The 23,241-nt window shown below is 39.1% G+C and overlaps 3 protein-coding genes across 32 annotated transcripts; all 3 read left to right on the forward strand.

The window, feature by feature from the left end:
• The first annotated feature begins 1,820 nt into the window (after positions 1 to 1,820).
• RTE1 (protein REVERSION-TO-ETHYLENE SENSITIVITY-like protein (DUF778)) lies at positions 1,821 to 5,477 on the forward strand. Of its 11 annotated transcripts, none has more exons than XM_088710433.2 (5): positions 1,821 to 2,076; positions 2,977 to 3,066; positions 3,573 to 3,665; positions 3,753 to 4,129; positions 4,652 to 5,477. In XM_088710433.2, the coding sequence occupies exons 4-5, from the start codon at positions 3,794 to 3,796 to the stop codon at positions 5,069 to 5,071; spliced, it is 756 nt and encodes a 251-aa protein (XP_088566559.2). In that variant the 5' UTR covers positions 1,821 to 2,076; positions 2,977 to 3,066; positions 3,573 to 3,665; positions 3,753 to 3,793; the 3' UTR covers positions 5,072 to 5,477. The 11 variants fall into 11 exon arrangements, with proteins under 11 accessions (XP_088566559.2, XP_038981178.2, XP_008797714.2 ...); XM_039125250.3 differs by having other exon boundaries at positions 3,573 to 3,655; XM_088710438.2 differs by having other exon boundaries at positions 1,935 to 2,076; positions 3,573 to 3,662; positions 4,652 to 5,192.
• Positions 5,478 to 6,544: 1,067 nt separating this feature from the next.
• On the forward strand, positions 6,545 to 13,858 carry LOC103712837 (uncharacterized). Of its 19 annotated transcripts, none has more exons than XR_015973030.2 (15): positions 6,549 to 6,965; positions 7,065 to 7,142; positions 7,224 to 7,275; positions 7,565 to 7,638; positions 7,743 to 7,873; positions 7,983 to 8,049; positions 8,170 to 8,219; positions 8,657 to 8,935; positions 9,041 to 10,168; positions 11,508 to 11,668; positions 11,904 to 12,017; positions 12,763 to 12,817; positions 13,059 to 13,129; positions 13,202 to 13,276; positions 13,361 to 13,858. XR_015973030.2 is itself a non-coding variant. In XM_008799484.6 (14 exons), exons 1-13 carry the CDS (start codon positions 6,671 to 6,673, stop codon positions 13,231 to 13,233), a joined length of 2,400 nt encoding a protein of 799 aa, XP_008797706.4. In that variant the 5' UTR covers positions 6,547 to 6,670; the 3' UTR covers positions 13,234 to 13,276; positions 13,361 to 13,858. The 19 variants fall into 19 exon arrangements, 2 of the variants coding, with proteins under 2 accessions (XP_008797706.4, XP_088566595.2); XR_015973031.2 differs by having other exon boundaries at positions 13,228 to 13,276; XR_015973022.2 differs by having other exon boundaries at positions 11,516 to 11,668; positions 13,228 to 13,276.
• A 1,254-nt stretch (positions 13,859 to 15,112) lies between these two features.
• Positions 15,113 to 22,860, forward strand: LOC103712836 (nucleosome assembly protein 1;2-like). 2 transcript variants are annotated; one of them, XM_008799480.5, is made up of 11 exons: positions 15,113 to 15,329; positions 15,419 to 15,462; positions 15,557 to 15,652; positions 20,703 to 20,795; positions 21,015 to 21,105; positions 21,187 to 21,248; positions 21,346 to 21,530; positions 21,614 to 21,791; positions 21,900 to 21,943; positions 22,179 to 22,389; positions 22,591 to 22,860. In XM_008799480.5, the coding sequence occupies exons 1-11, from the start codon at positions 15,269 to 15,271 to the stop codon at positions 22,654 to 22,656; spliced, it is 1,131 nt and encodes a 376-aa protein (XP_008797702.4). In that variant the 5' UTR covers positions 15,113 to 15,268; the 3' UTR covers positions 22,657 to 22,860. The 2 variants fall into 2 exon arrangements, with proteins under 2 accessions (XP_008797702.4, XP_038981173.3); XM_039125245.3 differs by having other exon boundaries at positions 15,134 to 15,329; positions 15,569 to 15,652.
• The last annotated feature ends 381 nt before the right edge of the window (positions 22,861 to 23,241 follow it).

Here is a 23,241-nt window from a genome sequence, read left to right on the forward strand (position 1 = left end):
TTCGGCGAGCAGAGCATGTCGCCAAGGCTCGTGGTGGAGAGCGCCCGAGCGCAGGCGGCAGAGATTAGTCATGTCTTCTCCTTAGAAGGACTTTTGATAGGTCGGGATATCTGGGGTTCCCATTTTGCCTCAGCAGCTTCTCATACGGTGTTTTTCACCTGGGAGCCCCCATCCCCAAGCTTCCTCAAGGTCAATTTTAATGGATCGGTGCTGGATGGTGGCACAAAGGATGGAGCGGGTTTCATCATTAATGATCCGAACTCCAGGGTCATGGCAGCATGAGGCTGTCAGTTATTTGACTATATAGTTTTTGAAGCGGAGCTGAGAGCTACCTGGGCGGGTCTTCGACACGCTCAGCGTGTGCTCTTAGCTAGTTTAGTCATTTTGGAAGGTGACTCGGCTACGGTTATCAGTTAGATTCAAGGGGGTCTGAGGGTCGATGCTGCTGACCATCCCTTAATTCACGATATCTGGATGATGATGATGGACGAAGGGATTGTTCAGGCGAAGCATGTGTTTAGAGAAGCCAACAGGGCTGCGAATTGGATGGCTACGTATATGGCTAACCATGCCAGTAGTACTCTATGGGCAGGAGATAGGGAGCTGCCTCGGGAGCTCCGTGATATTTTGTTTTTCGATTTTATTGAGTGCATCCGTATACGTGTTATATAGATCACTCGGTCTAGAAAAAAAAAAAGAAAACAATGCCGTGGGGATTTATCTTCTTTCGTGATGTTGCCCGTTGGATCGTAATATGCACAAGTCTCAAAGTTTTTAAAACAATGATCAGACGGTGGATTCGGACGAAGGAAGGTGAATCCTTCAACCCCTATCCTTTCCTAGATGGAGTCCAATCCGCAGCACGCCCACGGGAAGCGGCCGCTCGGTCCTTGACACCACCATCCGCGGAACGGCAGTCCTCCGTCTCCGCATGGAAATTCCTCTAGGATCCCCTCCAATGCAAAGGGAGTAGCGGTTGAAATAAAAATATTAAAAAAATATTATTATTTTTTAATGTCAACTTACGTAAGAGTGCACGGAAATCAAAGAGCAAAAGTAAACGCCACCAAGGTGGTAGCCTAGTGGTACTGGGCAGCAATTCTAACCACAAGGTCCCAAGTTCGAATCACTGCGGCGACGATTAAATTGTGGACCGGAGCTCACTACTTTGGCCACTGCTTGGACTTGTGGTGTAGGACCGCTCTTGAACCGCTAGTAGCCGGGGTGGTGCCGGGTGTGACGTACTCACACGTGGGACTCGAGCCAGAGCTCAGAGGAGTAGCTGAGCCGGGCCCACGGGTGGGGAGGGTATGAGTAAAACCGGTAGGGTATGAGTAAAACCGGTCGGGGTGCCCAACACACGGCCATTTCTGCCCGCATCGAACATTCTCCTGGCGGGACGGGGGCCCAATGGGGGCTGCTACGCGGGGATGGGCTTGTCCCTTCCTCCCCCTACCCCTTTTTTTCCAGCAAAAAAAAAAAAAAAAAGCGCAAAAGTAAACAAAAGAGATGGAAAATAGAAAACTTTTTCCGGTGGTGCATTGCATAGGATGCAAACTTAATGGAACGTCCATACCATTCATCTTTTTATAGACGTGAATTCATATGTATCGAAAGACGCCGGTCGCCTTATATATGGCACGTCGTTTTGAAGACGTCATATGGACGAATTTAGCATGTGTTTTCTACTGGCTGCTTTGCAGAATGTACTCAAATTTGGGTTGTTGGAGATAAAACGCGGTTTTGAAAAAAAAAAAAAAAATCGCTTGATGGGGAAGTTATACCTATATAAAAAAAAAAACTACGGCTTTTTGAACTTTGGGGGGAGGTCTGCTCCGTCCAGGTTCATGCACCTTCCCCACATCTCCTTTTATCACCGCCGCTCTCTCTCTCTCTCTCTCTCTCTCTCTCTCTCTCTGATACTTTTTATCGCTGTCTTCTTCGCCTATACGCTACCTCTACTTGCTCCGTTATCTCAGATCGGATGTTGGTGTTTAAATCATTATCCTCGTCCAAGAATAGAGACAGGAGACGTAATCTGCACTCAAAATCTTCTTCTTCTTGATCCGAAAAAAGGTCAGCTCTTATCCAATCTCCTTAACTTCGGTTAAGATTTGGTACGCATGTGCTGTGTTTCTCTTTTGAATTTGATTCATGTTGATGCTTCCGGATCGATCTTCTTCTTGTTAGCTTTGGAAGTTCTTTCTTGTGTGTGTGTGTGTTGGGTGTGAAGTTCTTTTGTCTGTTTATTTTTTTGTGTTGTCGATGCCCTAGGAGTTAAAGGGTGTTTGGATCATGTGGATTGGGGGATTCGACTAGCATGGAGAGAGAAGTAGAATTGATAGGTTTAGGTGATTAGTATGAGTGGATTCATGTCCATCAAGGGTTTGATTTTTATTTCTACGAAGACTACAAAGAAAAAATGGCAAGAAGGAATGCGCCGCTCGAGTGTATTGGATTAGAGAAGATGTTTTGGATATATGAAAACAATTTTAGGACCTGTTTGCTGAAAAATCCCGTAGGAATTGGAACCGTTGGTCTATCTATCTTGCATTTTCTAAAAGTCTGTCCAAATCCTTGGCTTTGGGATGCCGGAAGGGAAAAAAAATATCTATGAATATTTGGGCTGGATGGTATTTGGTTCGTACAGGGATATGCTTAAATAGACGGTCCAATACATGAATCCTACAGGATTTTCAGCATAATCCTGTAAGAATACCCTGGATCTCCTATTGGATTCTTTACTAACTGGACTCGAGGATACACACTATTGGTTAGTAATCTGTGGCTTTTCGTATTTTTAAACTATAGCCTGGTTTTCTGAACTATGGCTAGATTTTTCCACATAGCCAGGATGGGCGATACATGTCATGTCTCGTCGATTCATTATCTCTGCTTAAAATCTTTGGTTGGTTGCATCTAAAGTAGTCCATTTGACAAATAATGAATCTGATACCTGATTGTGAAATTATGTAGATACTTGTCATGCCCTGGGGCAGCCTGCTTGCCAAGTTGAAAATAGTGCTCCCTGCAAGCTTACTCTTATTTAGCCAGTGGTTGACCATGGTAAGCATGAACAATGTCTGAGTTCAGCTTTATTGTTGCTACGGAATTATAGACAAATTCAGTATGTGAGAATGTCTTTGATTGCATGTCAGGAGGATGGATCTTGTAGGCATATGCTGAGGATTTAGTCCTTAGGGTAGTTGACAGGATTTTTTGAACTGAGCCTAAAACAAATATCATCTGCCTTTTTTTTTTGGTTGCAGTTCCAAATAAATTGGAATTCATTTTGACAAAGGACCGCAATACATAGCAAAATGGAAACTATAACTGTTACAGCAGATAATGGGAATATGGGATCACACTATTATATGCTGCATTATGCACTTGACAAGAAGTAACTGATTATATAGTTAGATGCTAGTTAAGAAAGAAAAATTTAAATTTGATATTTAAACTTTGTGTCAGAGAATATTTTGAACATGTAAAGTTTGCATGTCATTCTCATGTTCTGTCACCATCAAAAGTCGTTTTTGAGTCTATTTTATTTATGCTAAATTATTGTACAGGTTAAATGCTTCCGAAAAAAGTCATCTGAGACAAAGCAGGAATGCATGAAAAAGTCCCATGGAATTCAAATGTTCACCGATCAGTTATTTGTAGTTGTGCAACTTGCTCTTTTAATTCTTTTAGGTGCCATTCTCAGTTTGAAGAAAAAATTAAGCATTCTTCTCCATATGCCGATGCAGAACATGAGTTGATTGAATGTCGCATGGGGTTTTAGCTCCATATGGCTATGTTTCGACAATCCAGTGAAGGCTGCATGTCTCCAAAAACAGTTCCGATGGAGCTTGAAGCTGCTGTTGACAGTGAGGATGCTAGTTCTAATCAAAGATTGCATGATCTGTGGCCGCTGGGTGAAGTGGACCCAAAGAGGGCAAGATTTCCTTGCTGCATCGTCTGGACTCCTCTTCCAATAGTTTCGTGGTTGGCGCCATATATTGGTCATGTTGGAATTGGCCGGGAGGATGGGGCAGTGCTGGATTTTGCTGGTTCAAACTTTGTTAGTGAAGATAATTTTGCATATGGAGCAGTTGCCAGATATCTTCAACTAGACAGAAATCAGGTACAATAGAGTCCCTAAGTTTCACAGTCCTTTCTTTCTTTTTTCTTGTTTGTGTTCACGGATCATCACAAGTTATGAGATTAAGTTGTCAATATCTTTTCTCTAAAATCTTTTAAATCAAACTGTCAATTATAGTTTAATTCATTCTCTTTATTCTATATTTTCTTCTGGCACTGTAGCATATCAGTTCATTGTAGTCCGTGGTTTTACAAGGTGCAAGACAAACGAAATAAATCAGCTAATCTCTGTGAGCACTGATGGATTCAAGCTCCTTGGATAAGCTGCAGCCCGTGGCACGAACAATTGGCACATCTGAGTTATTAGCTATAGCCTGTCCCAAGTAGTCATAGACTGGCGGGCATTTGTATCTAATGGACATGCTTTACAATATCCCACCACTGGATTTCTGCAGGAAGAAAGCAATAAATTGATTAAGTTGAACTTAGGTTTCATGTTTACATATATGTGAAAAATCGAGGAGACCCTAACTAACCTTTGATCTTTGTTGGAACCATTGGACAGTGCTGCTTTCCTCCCAATCTGGCGGGGCATACATGCGAGCAGAATTACAGGCATGCAGAACGTGGGACAGCAATCTCATGGGACGATGCATTGCACTCAAGCATGCAGCATTTCCAGCACAAGTACTACAACCTCTTCACCTGCAACTGCCACTCGTTTGTGGCCAACTGCCTGAACAGGCTTGCTTATAATGGGTGTGTGAGATGGAACGTGGTTACCTTGGCTTCTCTAATCCTGTGGAGAGGAAAATGGGTGGATGGCAAGTCCGTTGTCCGGTCGTTCTTACCCTTTGTTTCAGTGTTATGCATTGGGATTTTGATGGCTGGTTGGCCATTTCTTATTGGGATGGCTGTTTTCTCATCACTATTGGTTGGCTGGTTTCTTTTTGGGATATACTGCACGAGGAGTTTGATAGAATGATTCCCTGTCATTTTTAGTGCGGGAAAAGTGAGGTGGATTATGAACAATTGTTCTGAACATTTTGTTTACCCTTACTTTCTATATATCTTAGAACAGTTGCCAACCAGCACTTATTATCCTAGCATTTCAGTGCTTCAAATTTTGAGACAGCGAAAGGGATGTTAACCTTTTAGGTACACTGATGTTTTTGTTCCCCACTTAGAAACATTATTGTATTTTAGATTGTTTATTTTGTAGTCTGTCATATATTTTTTTTATTTGTACTTTTCAGTGCATAGGTAGTCTAGGGGTGGCAATGCTTGATCGATTCAACCCATTGTAGATCAGATCAGGTTATCTGTCTAATAAAATGATTAAGTAGTTTGGATTTTTGACTGGCTTAATAAAAATATTGAGTTCAGGTGGACATATTTTAGATTTATCATTTATTGAAAATGATCCGTATTTTGTCTGATCTGACCTGTTTGCCGATTTTCTTTCTGTTTCTTTCTAATTTTGTAAGCTGAGTGCTGCTTTGATGCTGTCATGTTTCCTGTGTTATTGTCTCAAGATCACCTTTCTAGGAGCCACTGTAAGCTAGCATGGACTTACTGTGTGCGTCTTGTTTGGTGTTGGATTTCCCGATCCTTCTTAGAATCTTAGGTGTTATTTGTTGTTGATCTCCCTGCAGTGTGTTTCTTTAATCCTTGCCATCAGCTTTCAGTATCATGCAAGAAAGAAACCATTTTCTATATATTCAGGCCGTTAGATTCAAAAAAGTGAGGGGAAGTTTCTTTAAGACCCGTTTATGGTCATCGCGCTTGCTTTCTCTTGGCATGCTCTGATCCACCGTGGGGAACGGAGAACTAAAGAAAGAAAATTGCAGTAAAATTGTAACTAAAGAAAGAAAAATTGCCGTAAAATCTTTCTGACTGTAGATTTCTCACCACTCCTCTTCCCGCTAGAGGGCACCTGCTCCTAGTGGTGGTGGTTGGGAGCATTCGTGTCGTATTATGAGGACTCTATTTACTCTCACATTGGATATTATTTGCTGAACAGATTTTGAATGTTTATATAGAACTAAAGAATTCAAAAAAAAAATCTTCCGGCTAGTCTTTATGAATGAGGTGCTGGGTTGTAACAAATAGTATCAGAGCGAATCTAGCTCATAATTTTTGTAGATTAGGAAATATTGCAGCACGAATTTTTTAGGGCTGACCACAGACCGATCGTGGTGCTTGTGGTTAGATTTAAACTCTTAGCCTGTCGAGGACGTTAGGGCTTAAACGGAAAAAGAGTGCGAAGAGCCGTGCGGGCATGTATTTAGTCCTATACTGATTATTTGGTAGGTAGATTTTAGGTATTTGTATAAAATTAAGATATCCAAATAATACTTTACGACTAATCATTTTAGATGATGTTCTAGATTGCTGCATGTATACAAGGTTCTGTGGATAGCTCATTCACTTCCTAGCTCCAGTTTTTGTTCTAATTCATGGGCTCACCCTTTTTCTCCTGAAAGAAAATATCTCAAGTTCTTTTTAGTAAATCCTGATCACAGAATCGGAATAGGGAATTCGATGTTCCTCCTCCCATGCAACTCCAACTCCGGATAAGCCAATGCTCTCTACCTTTGCACCGACTGCCCAAAATTTTGGCCGTCTCCCTCAATGCTGGGGACAAATTTTGGGAGCTCATGAGCTCACGGCCTACGTTAAAACAGCAACAAGCGGGCCCTCATTGATTACGCTCGGCCACAAATCCACGCTCCAATATCCGCCACGATTCCAATTTTGGCCATCTTCAAACAAAAACCTTACGGCCACCACCGGCAGACCGCGATCCTCGCCTGCGACGCCGAGCTCCATCTCTCCTCGCCGAGACCCAACGATGCCGGGCACCATCCAAGTCTCTGGTAAGCAGTATGAACCCAACCACCTCCCTTAATCTCGCCGTTTATAATATAAACCGAGTCCACAAACGACTTGAGCCCGAAGCTCGACTCGGATTGCAGTGCTGGAGTTGGTGGACCTCCCTCCACCTCCCGCGCCGTGCCCATCGGAAGCCAATTCCAGCTTCGTCTCTTTGAAGGGTGCGCCGTTTCCTCTCAATCATGTCCTTTTCTTTGTTCGGTTCTCTGCGTATCTTGTTAATCTTTGTTTGGTTGCTGCAGTTGTGATGGGGAAGAGAGAGTACCAGAGCGTGGGCAGAGGGCACTTCTTATTGTGAGTGATCTTTCCCTTCTTACTTATCCTGTCTATGTTGTTGTTGTTGTTGGTTTTTTTCTTGGGGGGGATTGAATCCAGCTTTATCCTAGCATAGACTTGATATAATATCATCAGCTAGGCCTGTGCAATGAAATCAGTTTTGGACATTTATGATGACTGTATCCATCAATCCTATCAACACCGTGGATCAAATTTCTGGCTTGTGCGATGCCATAAAGAAACGACGATGAATGATGACATGTAAAAGAAAATTGTAGTTATCTTGGTGCTGACTTTGTGGGTGCAGCCCGGTGACTTCTCTGCGCGAGAATCTGATCTTGATGCTGCACGACATGGCGGGGAATTTGTTATCCCGGACAGGTCTTCATTATCTCAAATGGATCATGAACTATAAACGAAATCTTCGGTCACTATTGCTGATGAGTTTTTTTTTTTTTTTTTTAACTTTTTTCTCCCCCTGACAGAGTTCAAAATCAGGTTGGTGGTGGAGAAGGGAATTTGGGATGATGTGTTTCCCCTAGAGGGCGGTGGAAGTGTCCACATGAAGCTGCAGTTCGTACTTAGTGAAGAAGAACGCCAAAGGATTCATGAAATGGTATTTTGTGTTCCTTCTAAGTTCTAATGAAAGTTGTCAATCTTACCCAGTTTAATCATAAAAGTTGTCTACTTTGATGGATATACATTGAATGTTTTGTAATTGTTAGAGGTACTCCGCACTAAAAAGGAAACACATGGAACTACTCAAGGGTGGCTGTGAAAGTCCTGTTTCTGGTAACATTACAAATTCAAATGATCTCCTATCAGATATTCCATGAATTCATTTGAAACAGTTGCTGCTGCTTAGTATTAGAAAGCAGATTACTAAAAGTTTGGTACCATATTGCATTACAGAACTTAATGCAGAAGGAGATGGGATCGGCCGGTTAAAGCAAATAGACCCAGTTAAGGATTCTTTCTCAGTGCAACCTTAGCTTTACTGTCTCATTTGAAGAATCAGTATATGAAGATTTAACTGGTTATAATAGCAAAAAAGATTTGGTCATGCATAGGATATGAGGCTTATGTGAGTCGAAGTACATACACATGGGTGCAGTTGTGTTTGTGTCTATATGTTTTTCCATTTCAATAAGCATCATAACATTTGTTTATGCATTTGAGTTCTTCAATGCTAAAGGTGGCTGTCAGATTTTAATTATATGAGGATGTTGCCACAATCACCCATCCCCCCTTCCCGCCTCCCCCCCCCCCCTCCCCCCCGGAACACACACACACACACACACGCACTTGGTAACTCTTAATTACAGATGAATGCAGAAACCCATCGAGCAATCCACGTATGCAAGATCTTGAACCACACTCCGAACACTTGTTTGTGCAGGATGTCCCTGATTTTACTGGAGTAGACGAAGAAAAAAACAAGACACAAACAGCTCCTGGTGGTATTATAGAAAGGCAATTTTCTTCATGTGAAGGTTTGGATCCTCATATAGGATGCTTAGGATCCCCAATATCAGGGAATGTTACTACAGACAGCATTTCTGTTTCTGCTGAATTGGATGATCACATCTGTAGCCCCAAGAAGAAGAATTTGCTGGAGAGAGGTTCAAGCAGCAGTGTTAGGAAAATAATAAGTGCCTTCGAAAATAGTCTATTTCAGGTGATTTTTTCGATTTTACTATTTATATGATGTGGGGTCTGTCAGATTTGTATGCATGTGTTCTGTTTGCGGTTAGAGATGCTCAAGTATATGAATGAAATGCAGGGAACAGGATATCATGTTGGCCAAGGATCAGCATCACAGTCAAGCAAGCTCGAGAGTGGAGGTTCGACGAAGAGGACATCTTCAGAAGAAAGTGTTATAAGAAAGTTAAAATTTCCCCAGACCATGGCAAAGTCCTTTTCTGCAGAGATGCTCTCTGAGATTGATTCACAATGCAATCCGATGTTTGTCAAATCACCCTTTTTAAAGAAACAAGAAAGACTGCAGTACTTTAATAATGTTACCAGGCAGGAAATGATTGGAAAGAACAGACCTTTTCGGAACTTTGCAGCGAACCAGAATTTCAAAAGCTTTAAACCTGATAAACAGAAGTCTGTTGGAGTGGCAAATGATGGGAGCTCTTCTTTGGAATCTCTCCATACTGCACAGTCACATAATTCTAAGAACATAGATACTGTTTCAGAATCTGTCAACACTGAAAATGTTGTTAGCTTTGGTGGCTCTGCGGAACATATGAGTAAGAGAAAAGAGCCCATTTCTATTGAGAAGAAAGTAAACATGGGTTCTTTTCCAAATGAGTGTCATAGTCTGATTGCCTGCACTGTACAGAAAATTCCAGGTGAAAGGTCCTTAGTTTATGATGGTGAAAAACTGAAGGCTTTGGGAACCAGACGGAAACCTTGTGAAACTGAACAGACGGGCAGCCTGGGTGGATCTGTCAGAAACATCTCTGAAAGAGAAGATTCTCTAGCTAGCAAAGTTGGGAAAAGCCCTTTGATCATATCCAAGCATAGAAAGTCTAGCGCATTTGAGGAAAAACCAAAGGTAAATATTTTTCTGAAGGAAGCTTATAGTTTGGATGCACATACTTCTAGTCTGTGCACATGCAACCAGGGAAGTGCTATCAATGCATTTACAAATGAGAGTGACAGGAGATGCTATAGAAGTCATGTGGAGGAGCGAATTATTTCTAGAAACTCAGAATTCCTGGAACTCTTATCTTCTTATAGAGAAAAATGTTTATTTGGAAAAGTTGGTGTCTGGGTGCCACGTCATTTGTGCATTACTACTGGCAGTAAACAGTTGATGAATCTTGTCGAGTCTTGTAGTTTATGCCTAGGAACACCACCCTCAGAGAAAAACCCGTTCACAACGGAAGCTAATAAAAAGGTCCATATTTCTTTCTCCCAAAGTTCTGTACCTTTTCTTGTATGAATAGCTCTCCTTGAAATCTCGTCATTATATGAAATGAAATGACTCAGATGGCTATTTTAGTTTTCAACCATTTTCAAATTTGGAGAAAAGTAAGAGGCTAAGTTTGTTTAGAGTGCTACTGAGAAAGCGCAGGAGCGTACCAGTTGGAGGTAAAAGTGACTGATCAGATTTGGGTGGTTACAGTAGGGTTGCTACTTTAGTGAGGTTATCTCATACATGGGCCTGACACAATATTCATGTTGAGTCGGGAGCTCATATTTGGGGTTGCTAATGGCTCGAGCAACTTAACCAATTCAAACCTAACTAATATTTGTATCACTTTATCTCAACTAAAACAACTGAAATTGTTACTGCACAGAACAGATTATACTTGACCCAGCAACCCAACCTAAACTATTTCACATGTGCACATATGCTGCATGCCACATACGACAGACACATTCAGCATTACTCTATCTGTTTGCCTATCTATATCAATATGTAAATAAAGATAAAATAGATGTGGAAGCTTCCACTGTTATCCTTTATAGCAATGAATGGTGAAGAAGTTTCCACAAAGCTGACCCCTTTAGAGCTGGGATAAGGATTGTTCTCATGCTTTTTGGTTTTACTGTTTGAGTCAGATTGCAAAAATTTTGCAAAGAAATATTCATTAGTTGCATGTTATTAGACTAATAACTTATAAGAAAATATTTCCTGGCTAAAATTATGTATCTGTACCAGTGTTAGATAACTGCTGCTTAGAGAATGATCATTGGATTTCAGATGAGTAGAATCTTTGATAGCCATCAAGGAATGATCTCGAATGTTGCAAGGACTTTACATACATGGTATCATAAGGAACATAAGATTTTTCCCCTCTATATAATTATTATGCTGGTAATACATATAAACATAGCAAGCTGATATAGGTTGTTTTTGTGAATCCTTTATTGCTTTTTTATATTTTATATCCAACCAAAGTCTTTAGACAAGAAAACTTTCTTCAAATCTCTCATCGTGAGTTTCCATCTAAATCTTGTTGAATCTTCCCCACATGTCATATTGCCTTTAAACAGAAATAAAGCCTTGCTTGTCATTTCTTTCAAACTTTCTGAAGTGGTTTTCTCTTTCTTTATATTCTTGAGTTTCTTTTATGTACTCATTTGTACCATATTCTTCCTGATTTTACCATAATTCAAGCCCAAAACATTCATGTCCATTGATTGTAGTTGGTATTGCCTCCATTACTGCTTAACCTTTGATTCATATGGTAGAGGGCGAGCCTTGGTGCAATGGTAACGTTTCTCTATAGTGAACTAGGTGTCGCATGTTCAAAATACGGAAACAGCCTCTTCGCATGCCGGGGCAAAGCTGTGTACATTCGACCCTCTCTAAACTCTGCAGCAGCAGGAGCTTCGTGCATTGGAATGTCCTTCTTAAAATACCCATCCTATATGGCAAATATCTGAGAATGTAAGTGAACTAGTAAAATTATAATTCATCTATTGCATATAAATAAAAAAATGGTTTCTTCTGCCACATCACTTGTAATTTCAGATAACTATATATATCTGTATGAATAAATTCACTTCACTTTTATACTTTAAAATTTCAGATCTGATAGTTTTTTGGATGCAAGCTGCTAGTTTTTACATTAATCCTCTTAACATCAGGATACATTGCTAATGTTTAAAAAAAATATTTGCAGCAAAAGATGCACCTTGAAGTGACTAGAAACGAGAAGTTTTCATGTAGTTCTGAAAAATTCAACCATGAAAACAAAGTGAGCAATTCAAATTTTAATGGAATGTTGATTGAACAGGTAACTTTTTCTTCTTTATCATATTCTGATGTATGGTTTGATCTCATATGGGTGTTGTGTGATTTATTCTTGCAAATAATTCATTCTGCCCATACCATTTACATATTAGTTGATCACAAAGAAGCAATCACTTGCAGTTGTAAGAAATATCACATTTGTTGTTACACTATAAGTCATCGTCAATTTTAATGGTGTTTGCATTTCATCAAATGGTTCAGATAGGTTTTAGTAAACTCATCTAGTAGTTCAGTATAGCCTCTCCACCTCTCTATGCAAATGCTTCAGTTAGTTGTAACCCATAGATATGTTATTGCATCTTTTTATTGCTGTCTATTGGGACATTATGTGCTGTAGCATGGTATTTTTTCTTGATTATCTTGGCTTGTTTCACATACCCTTTTTGTTTTAGTTCCAACATCATCAAACCCCTATTTTTTTCGGTGATACATCATCAAACCCCTATGAGAGACACTTTTGTTTTAGAATGTCGTTCCACTTTTGTTCTTCTGGTTCTAGCTCCACAAAATGTTTGATATGTTTTAGCCATTTTCTGCTAGTGCTAAAATTAGTTTCAAGTTGCTGTTACCTAATAGATGGCTCTGATGCCTTTTGTTAGCATAGATGACTGATAATGATAATAATGTCTCACACACAAGCAAGCAGAGCTCACTAAACTTGATTGCCACTTTGTCCACTATCTTGAAGTGGACACTTTTTCTCATGCATCTTATTAATTATTATTCAGCTTGCAGATTCCTTCATGAAGTCCCCAACAAGGATGTCCAACGTCATTTTATATTGTATGTTATATGTAGTCTTTCTACTGCATTATTTATCTTGGATCTAGGAGTAGAATCTATCGCTCTTATCATTAATTTCATTGAGTTTGTAGATGTATACGTAAATTCAGCTGAAATCTTGTTGAGTTTATTACTAGCATTCTCCCATCATTCTTTTTAAGTCTGAACTAGTGATCTTTAGCCATGTATGGCTAATAACATGATATCCCAATACTGTACTGGTTTCCCCCTCCAATTACAGGGAGTACGAGTTATTGTTGTAATAGTAGCTTGTGCGACACTTCTTCTCAATACAAGATAAAGAAAGCCCAGGTCCGTATATAACTGTTACAGCTTTATGTCCAAATATACTTTCATCTGACAGCATGTCACGCTATGTCAAAGTTTTTTCTTGCATAATGATTGGGCAGTGCTAGCTCTAAAAGCAAGCAAAGGGGCAGTTATGGTGCTGCAAGACAGGTACTTCGAATTCTCATCTTACCGCTAGGCAATTAGCCAATGAAAAGAGGATGCAAATTTGAGTTAGCTTCTTGTGTATTTCAGATAATAAATGTCAGAAGTTCAGTCTATATGAATCTCTTCTCTCCAGCAAATTCTCCAATCACCAGTCAGGGACCGATAACTGAAGTTTTTGGAATCAACTAAAGTATACTGAGTTTATAGAGCTTGGTTCTGAGTTGGTTTAGCCATCTCATTTTTCCTGTGAAGTTCTCGATGCTGATGGCAATGGAGATATGGTCATAAAGACCTCTCGAGTGTTGATGGATTATATGAGATGACTTCGAATCTGAGATTAAGGTGAAGGAACCATGTATCAAAGAGGTTTGGATCAAGAATCTCTTGATATCCATGACTTGGCTTGTGGACCTGATGAACTTAGAGCGATGAAATAAGAGCTAGCAACAGCAAAACCATTCCAAGGTCTATAACAATTCTTTTGTTTTTTTCTTTCTGCTGTTTTCTCTCCTGAGGGCTTCTCATGCCTGTTATGTAAAACAAAACAATGTTGATGAAAAAAAATTAGATTTTATCTTTCCAAAATAGGGCAGTTATTCAACCAAATGCAAAGGATATCTCAGCAGACGATGAACATATGATTCATGGCAGAAGCATGGCAGGATTAATTTTGTCTGGTTGCAGGAAAGCAAATAAAAATCATGGAAGCCACTTTCAAGCGTCTAGAAGTATCAGTAGTGTGCAAGGTTTTCTCCTTCTGCAAGATCCAAGCCAATTAAGTTGCAATCAAAGTCTTGAATGCGACCCAAGCGAAGATTGTGCTGTTTTCTTGGCCTTTTTTTTTTTTTTTTCGGACCTAACCTGACCTGATCCAAACCAACCAAACACTAGTATACCCGAGATCTATTTGAGTTGTGTATGTAGCACGCTCAGCCCCACATGCGTCTCTTAATGAAGTGCCTTAAATTTTTCTGAAGAGACGTGCAAGAGAAGGAGATCTAACAAGGTTTAGAGCTTCAATTGGGTTGGGTCCAGATCTAACAAAAGTCTGTCGAGAGCAAAGCAATGCCAAATCTGAACCGGACAGTTTGCTTCCTACCATCGTACTCCTTCATTAATCATTATGCATGCTGCCAAGCTAATTTCTAGATCCAGACCCAGTAAGCATATCTCTGATTCTTTAATGCAAACTACTCTGAGCTATCTCCTACATTCCAGAGCCTTCAGTAATTAATAGAGGCAGGAGAGACCTAATTTCGATGTAATCGAAACTTTATTTCATCGTAGGTACAACCATAAGAATCAGCATGTAAAATATTTACGATAATTTTTTTAAGCATCATGCCCTCTATTTAGCAACTAGATATTTAGGATTCTCATCTCAAGTATTAAGACCTAAATAATTATGGTATGCGCATATATCCTTTCCTTTTTATGAAAAATTACTAATTAAAAATGATAATATTGTCGAAATAAATGTCGGAGCTATCAATACTACGGTACTTCCTCTAATATATATGACAACTATGGATCATTTAATATTTCTTCTCATATAATCACCACTATTTATGCTTTCTATCATATGAAATATATCTGTAGTAACTTATGGAGACAAATATACATGCACGAATACTGCTCGGCGTAGTCCTTATTTTGACCAGATTTCCGTATTCCATTTGGATGGTATGCCATACATGGCCAGGGAGATGATTCATGAAGAATTTTATTATACCGTACATGGTATTCCTCGACATCATCCCGCCTAGTCTTGGTGCGCGCATAACGCACATCTATGTCGCATAAGATATCCGAATCAGCTTCCTTTAATGGACCAGAGATAGAGAGATCCATCCATCCGCCACTCCAACCCGCGTATTCCGTTCCGCCTATAAAATCCTACGCCTACTTCTCCTGCAAAGCCCTCGCTCGCTGGCTAGGGTTTCTCACCAGCGTAGATTGGGCAGAGGCGAGGGCGGAGGCGCGACTTCGGCCGCCATGAGCGACAAGAAGGACGTCCCCGATCTCTCTGATCTCACTTCCGCCCTCCCCTCCGCTGGTATCCGCCTTCCTCTCTTACTCTCTTCTTTCTATCTCTTCTTCGCTTTTTCTCGCTGCCTGATGTCTTTAAGTGTTCGAACTTCGCAGCTCTGAGCGCGGAGGATAGAGCGGGCCTTGTTAGCGCTCTCAAGGTGCCGTCTCTGGTTTTCTCTTAGTTTTGTTTCTCGTGATTCTGATTGTTTTGCGGCATGATAATATTGATATTGATGGGTTATTGGGTTGTAGAACAAGCTTCAGAGCCTGGCGGGGCAGCATTCGGATGTGCTGGAGACGCTGACACCCAAGGTCCGGAAGCGCGTCGAGTTCCTGAGAGAGCTCCAGGTTTGCCGCTCTTTCTTAGCTCCGTTTTGATCCCTTATATGTGGATGCCCTTTTTTTAGGGTTTCGTCTTTCTGATCAAGAAAGCTATACGTTATTTTATTTTATTTTATTTGCAATTCTTGCTAGGGTTCGTGGTTCCTACCTTTCTTCGTTTGCTATTTTCTAGGAAATGCTCGTGTTAGGATCTAGGTTTCTTGATCTTCTTTAGCTATTAGGGTTGAATCAGTATGCTAGCTTTTCGTGAATTCCCAATTCGTTTAACAGCACTTGTGATCTCTGAATTGTGCTACTGAATTCAAACACTTGTTTTTTTTCCCATTTCTTTTTCTTGTTGGCCGTCTGCTTAATTGCTGTGTTGGGGCTATAGTTGTATCACTCCTGAAGGATAAGTTATTTACACCAAGTGTACTTTGTGCAGAAGGCTAAAATTTCTAAATCTTATGCCTTCCACCTGCTAATCTCCCATTTCTTCTGTCGTTTTCTTATAACTGCAATAAATGTTTGTCCTAAATGATCCTTAAGGGCGAAGAGACTGGATGTTGTCTATGCGATGCCATTCTTTTATAAATGACATGATCCATGATAGACTTGTTTGTTGTAGTCTATAAGTGGCCTGCCCGGCAGGTTTGCAATCCATCATGCCCTTGTTAGGGGTTGTGACAATCAAAATACTCGTCAGGACTTTGAGACTATGGTGTGGCTGCATAAAGTTTCTGAACTGTACTGTTATCCGAATCTTTCAATGTCACTAGTAAATTAAGATTTCTGCAAACATGGAACGAGCGTACAGCTCTTAACCTGTACTGTTTTCCATGCCTCTTAGGAGGTGTTTGGTATGGAGTGATCGTCCCAGGATCAAGGGTGATGTGGGTGGAGGTGATGAGAATATCGCGTTTAGTTGCACCATGGTGATTCTATGTGGCAGTGATCCTAAATTACCTCTACTCCTCAAATCACTGCCCAACCCGGTGATGGGATATCCATTCTTGAGGTCGGAAATCTAAGATCACCCCAGGACGATGATCCTGGGTTGAAAGTTAAAAGACAAAAATATCCCTTAATTTAGCAGAAAAATTAATATATCAATATACCATCAATATATTATGTCAATGTTATATATATATATATAATATTATGTTGATATTATATATTAGATTAATGATATATATTATATTATAATATATTACTAATCATATTATTATGGAAGGATAATTTTAAATTATAGTAGAAATATATTATTATATTTTATATTTATATAATGAAAATATTTAATATATTACTCCTATTTACCTTATTTTTATAATCAAAATAATTATTAGTATTAAAAAATCTATTATAAGTATAAATAAAAATATTAATTCTATAATGAAAAATAACATATTTTTATAAGATTAATAAATTATAGGAGTAATAAATATATTTTTATAGAATATATTAATAATTAATATATTGATAAATATGTTAATATTTTATTATAATATATTTTATATGATTAATAAATATATGATAAGGGCTACTAAAAGTAGAATATGTGACAAAATTATGGAGCTATTATAGGAATTAACTTACATTTTTGATTCATGAGAATTAAAAGCACATAAAAAATTTATCTAAGATATATCAGAGGTATTTGTGGTATTTTATGGTCGGTGATCTTGGATTTTCGTACCATACCAAACAAGTTACTCATAGATACTCGGAGATTTTTAATCACTGGATCATGGCCTACCAAACACATTGATCTTAGATCATTGGGGATCAAATCATCCCAGCATTCGGATCACTGGGGATCTTAAATCACCGTGGTGATCCTGTTGGGGTTACCAAACGCCCCCTTAAGGTTGCTACTTGATGCTGAATTGAAACCTTCTTGGTCTTGTTGCTCGATTGGAAATGTTATTTACCACCTATATGCTTCTGTTTATCTGATATACTTACCTCAGATTGCAAAATCATAGTGAAGTATTAGTTATGCTGCCTTAAAGTTCTCAAGCATATAGTTTATGCCATTTTATGCTTATTTTTCTAGTCTAGCTTTTCTTTGTTATGGGCCTGACACTCAGTTTAGATAAAAACTCTGTAAAATCAATAAGGAATATTTATTTCTACTTAGCAATGAAAATAGTGAATGTTTTCTTTCTTTTTTTTTTTTTTTTCTTTTTTTGCACCTTTAATATACTTGCAGTGCAGGAGACCAATGCAAAATAGATAATCCCAGGTTGCAGTATCAGTTATATGACTTGTCTGTTTCAAGTTGTTATCCATTTAAGACACAAGTTTTGGCACAGTGCCGATTTTTCATTCATTAGCTGTGGGAATAAGATAATCAAATTGGTCAGAGTGGAGTTTTAAATAGCAATAAATGATGAGCATTGTTTAATACGTCAGGTGGTTTTTGAAATCCTGGAGTCTTGTTTAGTCTTCTTGTGACCATGGACATAAATAAATCTTGAAACTTAATGTTATATATAGAAAGTGGATTGGCAAAATTAAAACATTGGGAGTTATGGTGAAATTTTTAACAGGGATGCATATGAACATTTAGTGAAACATTCATATTGAATGGAAATTTGACAGAAAATTGTTAAATTTTGGGTTCAATGGCATGCAAAAAGCTGCCTTGCCTCTCTTGACCCTCAATATAATCAATTAGATCCTAAGATCCCCATATCACTAGGAAGCATTGGGTTAAAGGTAGGGATAGAGAACTTTACATTTGTAATGATGAATGCCACTTTATTTGGTTGTGCTAGGGCAATTATGTCCTTGTTGGTTACATGTAGAAATTCCAGGTCATAGGATGAGCTATGATATGTGGATAATGATTGCATTATATATAATTTGCATTCCAATTCTAAAGATTAAGGCAACATGAAACTACAAAAGACAAGCGCTATCTTTTTATATCAAGAGGTCATAACTTGTAAGGATTTCTGCAAGTATGCAATGAAGTTTGCTAGGATATGGATTTTGAGATGGTTGTATGGTAACCCTAGGTGCTTAGAGCCATGATTCACTGTACTGAAATGTACCATACCATACCATACAGGGGGAGGCATATTGAGTATCAGTTAGAGCTGATCACGGGCCTTCTGGCCCGTTCAGCCCGGCCCGAAATTTTTCGGGCTTGGGCATTAAAAAAAGGCCCATGGGTCGGGCCTGGGCAAGAAAAGCGGCCTGACCAAAAAAATCGGGCCGGGCTTGGTCGGGCCATTTTGGCCCATTTCCAGATTCCAAACAAAGAAAAAATCGGGCATGTCGGGTCGGGCCAGGCTATACGGGCCTAGAACCAAATTTATATCGGATCGGGCCTGGACAAAAATTTAAGCCCGACAGTCGGGCCGGGCCGGGCCGGGCCTGGACATAGCCATCGGGCCTAATTTCTGCTGTAGAGCCTGGCCCGAGCCCGGCCCGGCCCGGGTTTTGATCAGCTCTAGTATCAGTACCATGAACTACCTGTACCGACAATGTGCTAGCATGACAATGGTGAGAGTTCTGAAATTGATACAGCGAACCATGGTTAGATCATAATTACTTGTTTGTTGGTTTGAATTCTGTTTCTTGTTTGTATAATTTTCTTCTTCTTAAAGAATCAGCTTTGCCTTTCTATCAGATGAAAAAATTTATTTTTTATTTATACAATTTGATGTCAAAATTGACATTAGATTTATAAAAATGTTTGATAAATTGGTTTGGGATCAAGAAATGTCAGATATTTCATGTTAGAAGAGAGGAGATTAGAAGATTAGGTATATTTAGGAATTAATTGGATTGACCTTCATTTAGGTTTCTACTTGGCTGATCCTTTTGTATTACACCAGATCGTATTACAAACTGTTCGATTTATACTAATTTGCAATTTTCTTATGAAATTGCAAACAAGGCAAATGCGAATTAGAAATGATTGGGAATGGCACCTATGAAGGATAATGGGAAGGTGGGGTGAATTTTGAATGAAGATTCTTAAGTACAAAGAGTTGAAAAGTGGAAGTGGGAGGCTAAAGATGAACGAAAGTTGTAAAAAATGACTTGAAAAACCATAGTCTGAAAGAGTTCATCGGAAAACCTGCTCCTTTCTCTCTCTGTGCGTTTTACAGAACTCTTCACACTAGTATTGTGTCAAACTGCAAATACAACTCATGCATATGTATTTGTGCTGGAAACATGAGATCCATCTTATCAAGTCTCAAGAGGAAAATGGACTTCACTAAGTCATTTTAAGGAACATACCTTCCTTACCATCTTTCACATATGTGCATACCTTCATGTCTGGATCAGACACGGTATACTCCAACTTGGAGATCTATTACTCATTTCTCAGTTCAAGTAGCCTTCTAGAACTTACTTGGCCTGCTTCCAGCTCTGTTAGTCCTGGCTAATTTAACAGCCTGTTCACTTGTCCAAGGTGGCTGCAACTTGCAGGAGCATCTTTTCTTTTCTTTTCTTTTCTCAGAGGAATCACCATAGGTTCTCTCCTTTCTAGCCTAAATGACGGCAATAGCCTGAACTGATTTACAATACATGGAAAAATTGGTGAGAATTGCTTTGAGTAATTTATTCTTTGATTGGCAGGAGTGAACCTGCAATTAGTGCATCACCTACTTGTGCATCCTAATCTTTCCTTTAAATCTTTTCCCTGGGCTAGGCTAACTTACCCCTTTTTTTTTCCTCCTCAAATCTTTCTTTTAATCCAGGTGAAGGTTTTTGGACATTAATTCCTAAGATTACTATCAACTAATGGGTTTGAAACTGCCTCACCATGGCACTTTGTTTCCTGCCAAAATTGCCACTTGTCGTGTGTTTTGAGAATTTTCATGATTATTGCTTGCAATACTTCCCTTGTTTAAATTCAAAGAATACTTATTGTACTAAAGAATTTGGATGGGCATAGGAATACGTGACGACTGAAGCAATTCTAAAAACTTGCTAATTGAGGAAAAGGAGTCTATGACTCTTATTTTAAGTTTATAAATGCGGAATACGAAGCAAAGGAATTGAAGTTTATTTCAATTGTTTGCTGGAATTGTGCTAATGATTTCTTGTTATCCAGAGTCAACATGATGAGCTAGAGGCGAAATTCTTTGAGGAAAGAGCAGCACTTGAAGCCAAATATCAGAAGCTCTATGAACCATTATACACTAAGGTACCCTTTTGTTATCAGTCAGTCTAGTTTCTGGATTATTTATTTTTCTTCGTCTCCAAAAATCACATTGTGAAAATACAAAACATCTAGGTGCATTTGAAATTTAAATACTAATATTTGAGGCTGTCTATCTCTGGACATGTGGTGCATTTGTTGAATGTAGTATCAAATGACATTATTGTTCTTGATATATATATATATATATTGTATATTGTGCAGCGTAATGAGATCGTGAATGGTGTGGTTGAAGTTGAAGGTGTTACAAATGAAGCTGCAGAAGGAGCCTCTGCAGTGGATAAAGCCAGTGAAGGTTTTTATCAGAAGTTGCTTAAGTTGTTATTTAGTTCATATTTGCTGTTTTAGATTCTTATTTTTTGCTTTCTTGCCTCAGAAAAAGGTGTGCCTGATTTCTGGCTTACTGCAATGAAAACTAATGAAGTGCTGGCTGAGGAGGTAAGCTGGATTACAAGAGGCACATCTTGTTACTCTCATTTGGTGAAACAAATAATTTCTAGTGATGCAATTTTCTTTCTTTGTTTCTTGATTTCAGATCACAGAGCGTGATGAAGGAGCACTGAAGTACCTCAAAGAAATCAAATGGTGCAGAATTGATAATCCAAAGGGTTTCAAGCTCGAATTTTTCTTTGATACCAATCCTTATTTTAAGAACTCTGTCTTGACAAAAACCTACCACATGATCGATGAGGATGACCCAGTTCTAGAGAAAGCAATAGGGTAAACTTGTTTGCTATCTGCTAGATACCAGGCGACGTTTGGTTTTTAAAGTGCAAGAACTCATCCAACGGTTTTTGCTGTAGGACTGAAATTGAATGGTATCCAGGGAAGTGCTTGACTCGGAAGGTTTTGAAAAAGAAACCTAGAAAGGGATCAAAGAACACCAAGCCCATAACTAAAACAGAAGACTGCGATAGCTTTTTTAACTTTTTTACTCCACCTCAAATCCCCGATGATGATGATGAGATAGATGAAGATACTGTAAGTATTATTATTTTTTTATCTAGAGACGAAAACAAAGGAAAGGAAAAAAAATAAATAATCATACTGTTTACAAGTCAATTTTATTTTTCCCATTCTCCTGGACAGGCTGAACAGCTACAGAATCAAATGGAGCAGGATTATGATATTGGGTGAGTCATTGCTGTTGTTGTTGATACTATTTATTTATGAAGAAATGAGGAATGGATACTTTGAACTTGTTTATCACATTGAAAGACCATATATTGGTTAATTGTATTCAAAATAAGAGATTCAAGAGCTTGAATTTAGCTGATTCTTCTATATTTTTGAAGGTCTAAGTGACACATTTGTAACCATGTTGCATTTCCTTTAGTAAGATACTAAGCAGGCTGTTTTGATTCACAGATCTACTATAAAGGACAAAATTATTCCACATGCAGTTTCATGGTTTACGGGAGAGGCTGTTCAGGCGGATGATTTTGAAGGCATAGAAGAGGAGGATGATGAGGAAGAAGATGGAGAGGATGATGAAGATGAAGAGGATGATGAAGATGAAGAGGATGAGGATGAGGATGAAGATGAGGATAGGGAAGAGGAAGACAAGGTCAGAAAAAAGGTATGAAGAACTCTCAAATTGTCTTTTTCCTTGATAATAATTGTAGTTAGTAGTTTTACCATCTTCATTTTGAAATGTCCCAACAAATCAACAACTGGACTGGATGTGCCAAATGAAGTTTTTGTTTATTCGGTTTATTTAGCAGGTGTTTTAAATATGCTTTCATCTCCTATTTGTTTTGCTTATTCTCTGGAACTGCAGAGGAGTGGGGCTCTTGCTGGGGGAGGTCAGCAGGTGGAACGTCCAGCCGAGTGCAAGCAGCAGTAGTATGTTTTAAAAATGAAGGGACTGTAATGTGAGACTTTGTTTGAGTGTTAGTGTTTGAGGATCTGTTTGAGATTGTGACCAAGCAGAGCTCTTCTGTTCTGATTCCCTATTGTCGCTTTATTGGAAATCTAGAGGAATTGGAATAGGGCCTAGAAATTTAATGTCTATCGTATATCTATATCATATCATTGGTTCTTTTCATTATATCATCTTGCTTTCTGGGTTCTAAAAATGGGCCTGAGTGTGTAAGTTCGTTAGACTGCTGAACGCCCTTCTGGCTGGGAAAGATCAGTGCCACCTCTGCAACGTTCGGTGCGTGAATTTTTGCATTTTGTTCTCATCATAATTAATGATTCTGGATTTAAAAAATTTCGGGTCGTCGCTTCTGGTCGAACGTGGTTTGTTATGGTTCACAGATGTGATTTTGCTTTTGTCTTGCAAGACGGATGGTATATACCGACATTCGACGACTTCAGCCATTGTGGTTGTACAGAGCTAGCCATGATACCCACCGGAGATCGGGGGTTTCTGGCCAGCAATTTGCTTGAAGAGTTGGGAAGGTTACCCACGGTGCTAAAACTATCC

The sequence above is a fragment of the Phoenix dactylifera genome, chromosome 1 (genome assembly GCF_051530095.1).
Source record: "Phoenix dactylifera cultivar Ajwa chromosome 1, Ajwa_hap1_PhDact_Kaust_v1.1, whole genome shotgun sequence".
NCBI classification, from domain to species: domain Eukaryota; kingdom Viridiplantae; phylum Streptophyta; class Magnoliopsida; order Arecales; family Arecaceae; genus Phoenix; species Phoenix dactylifera.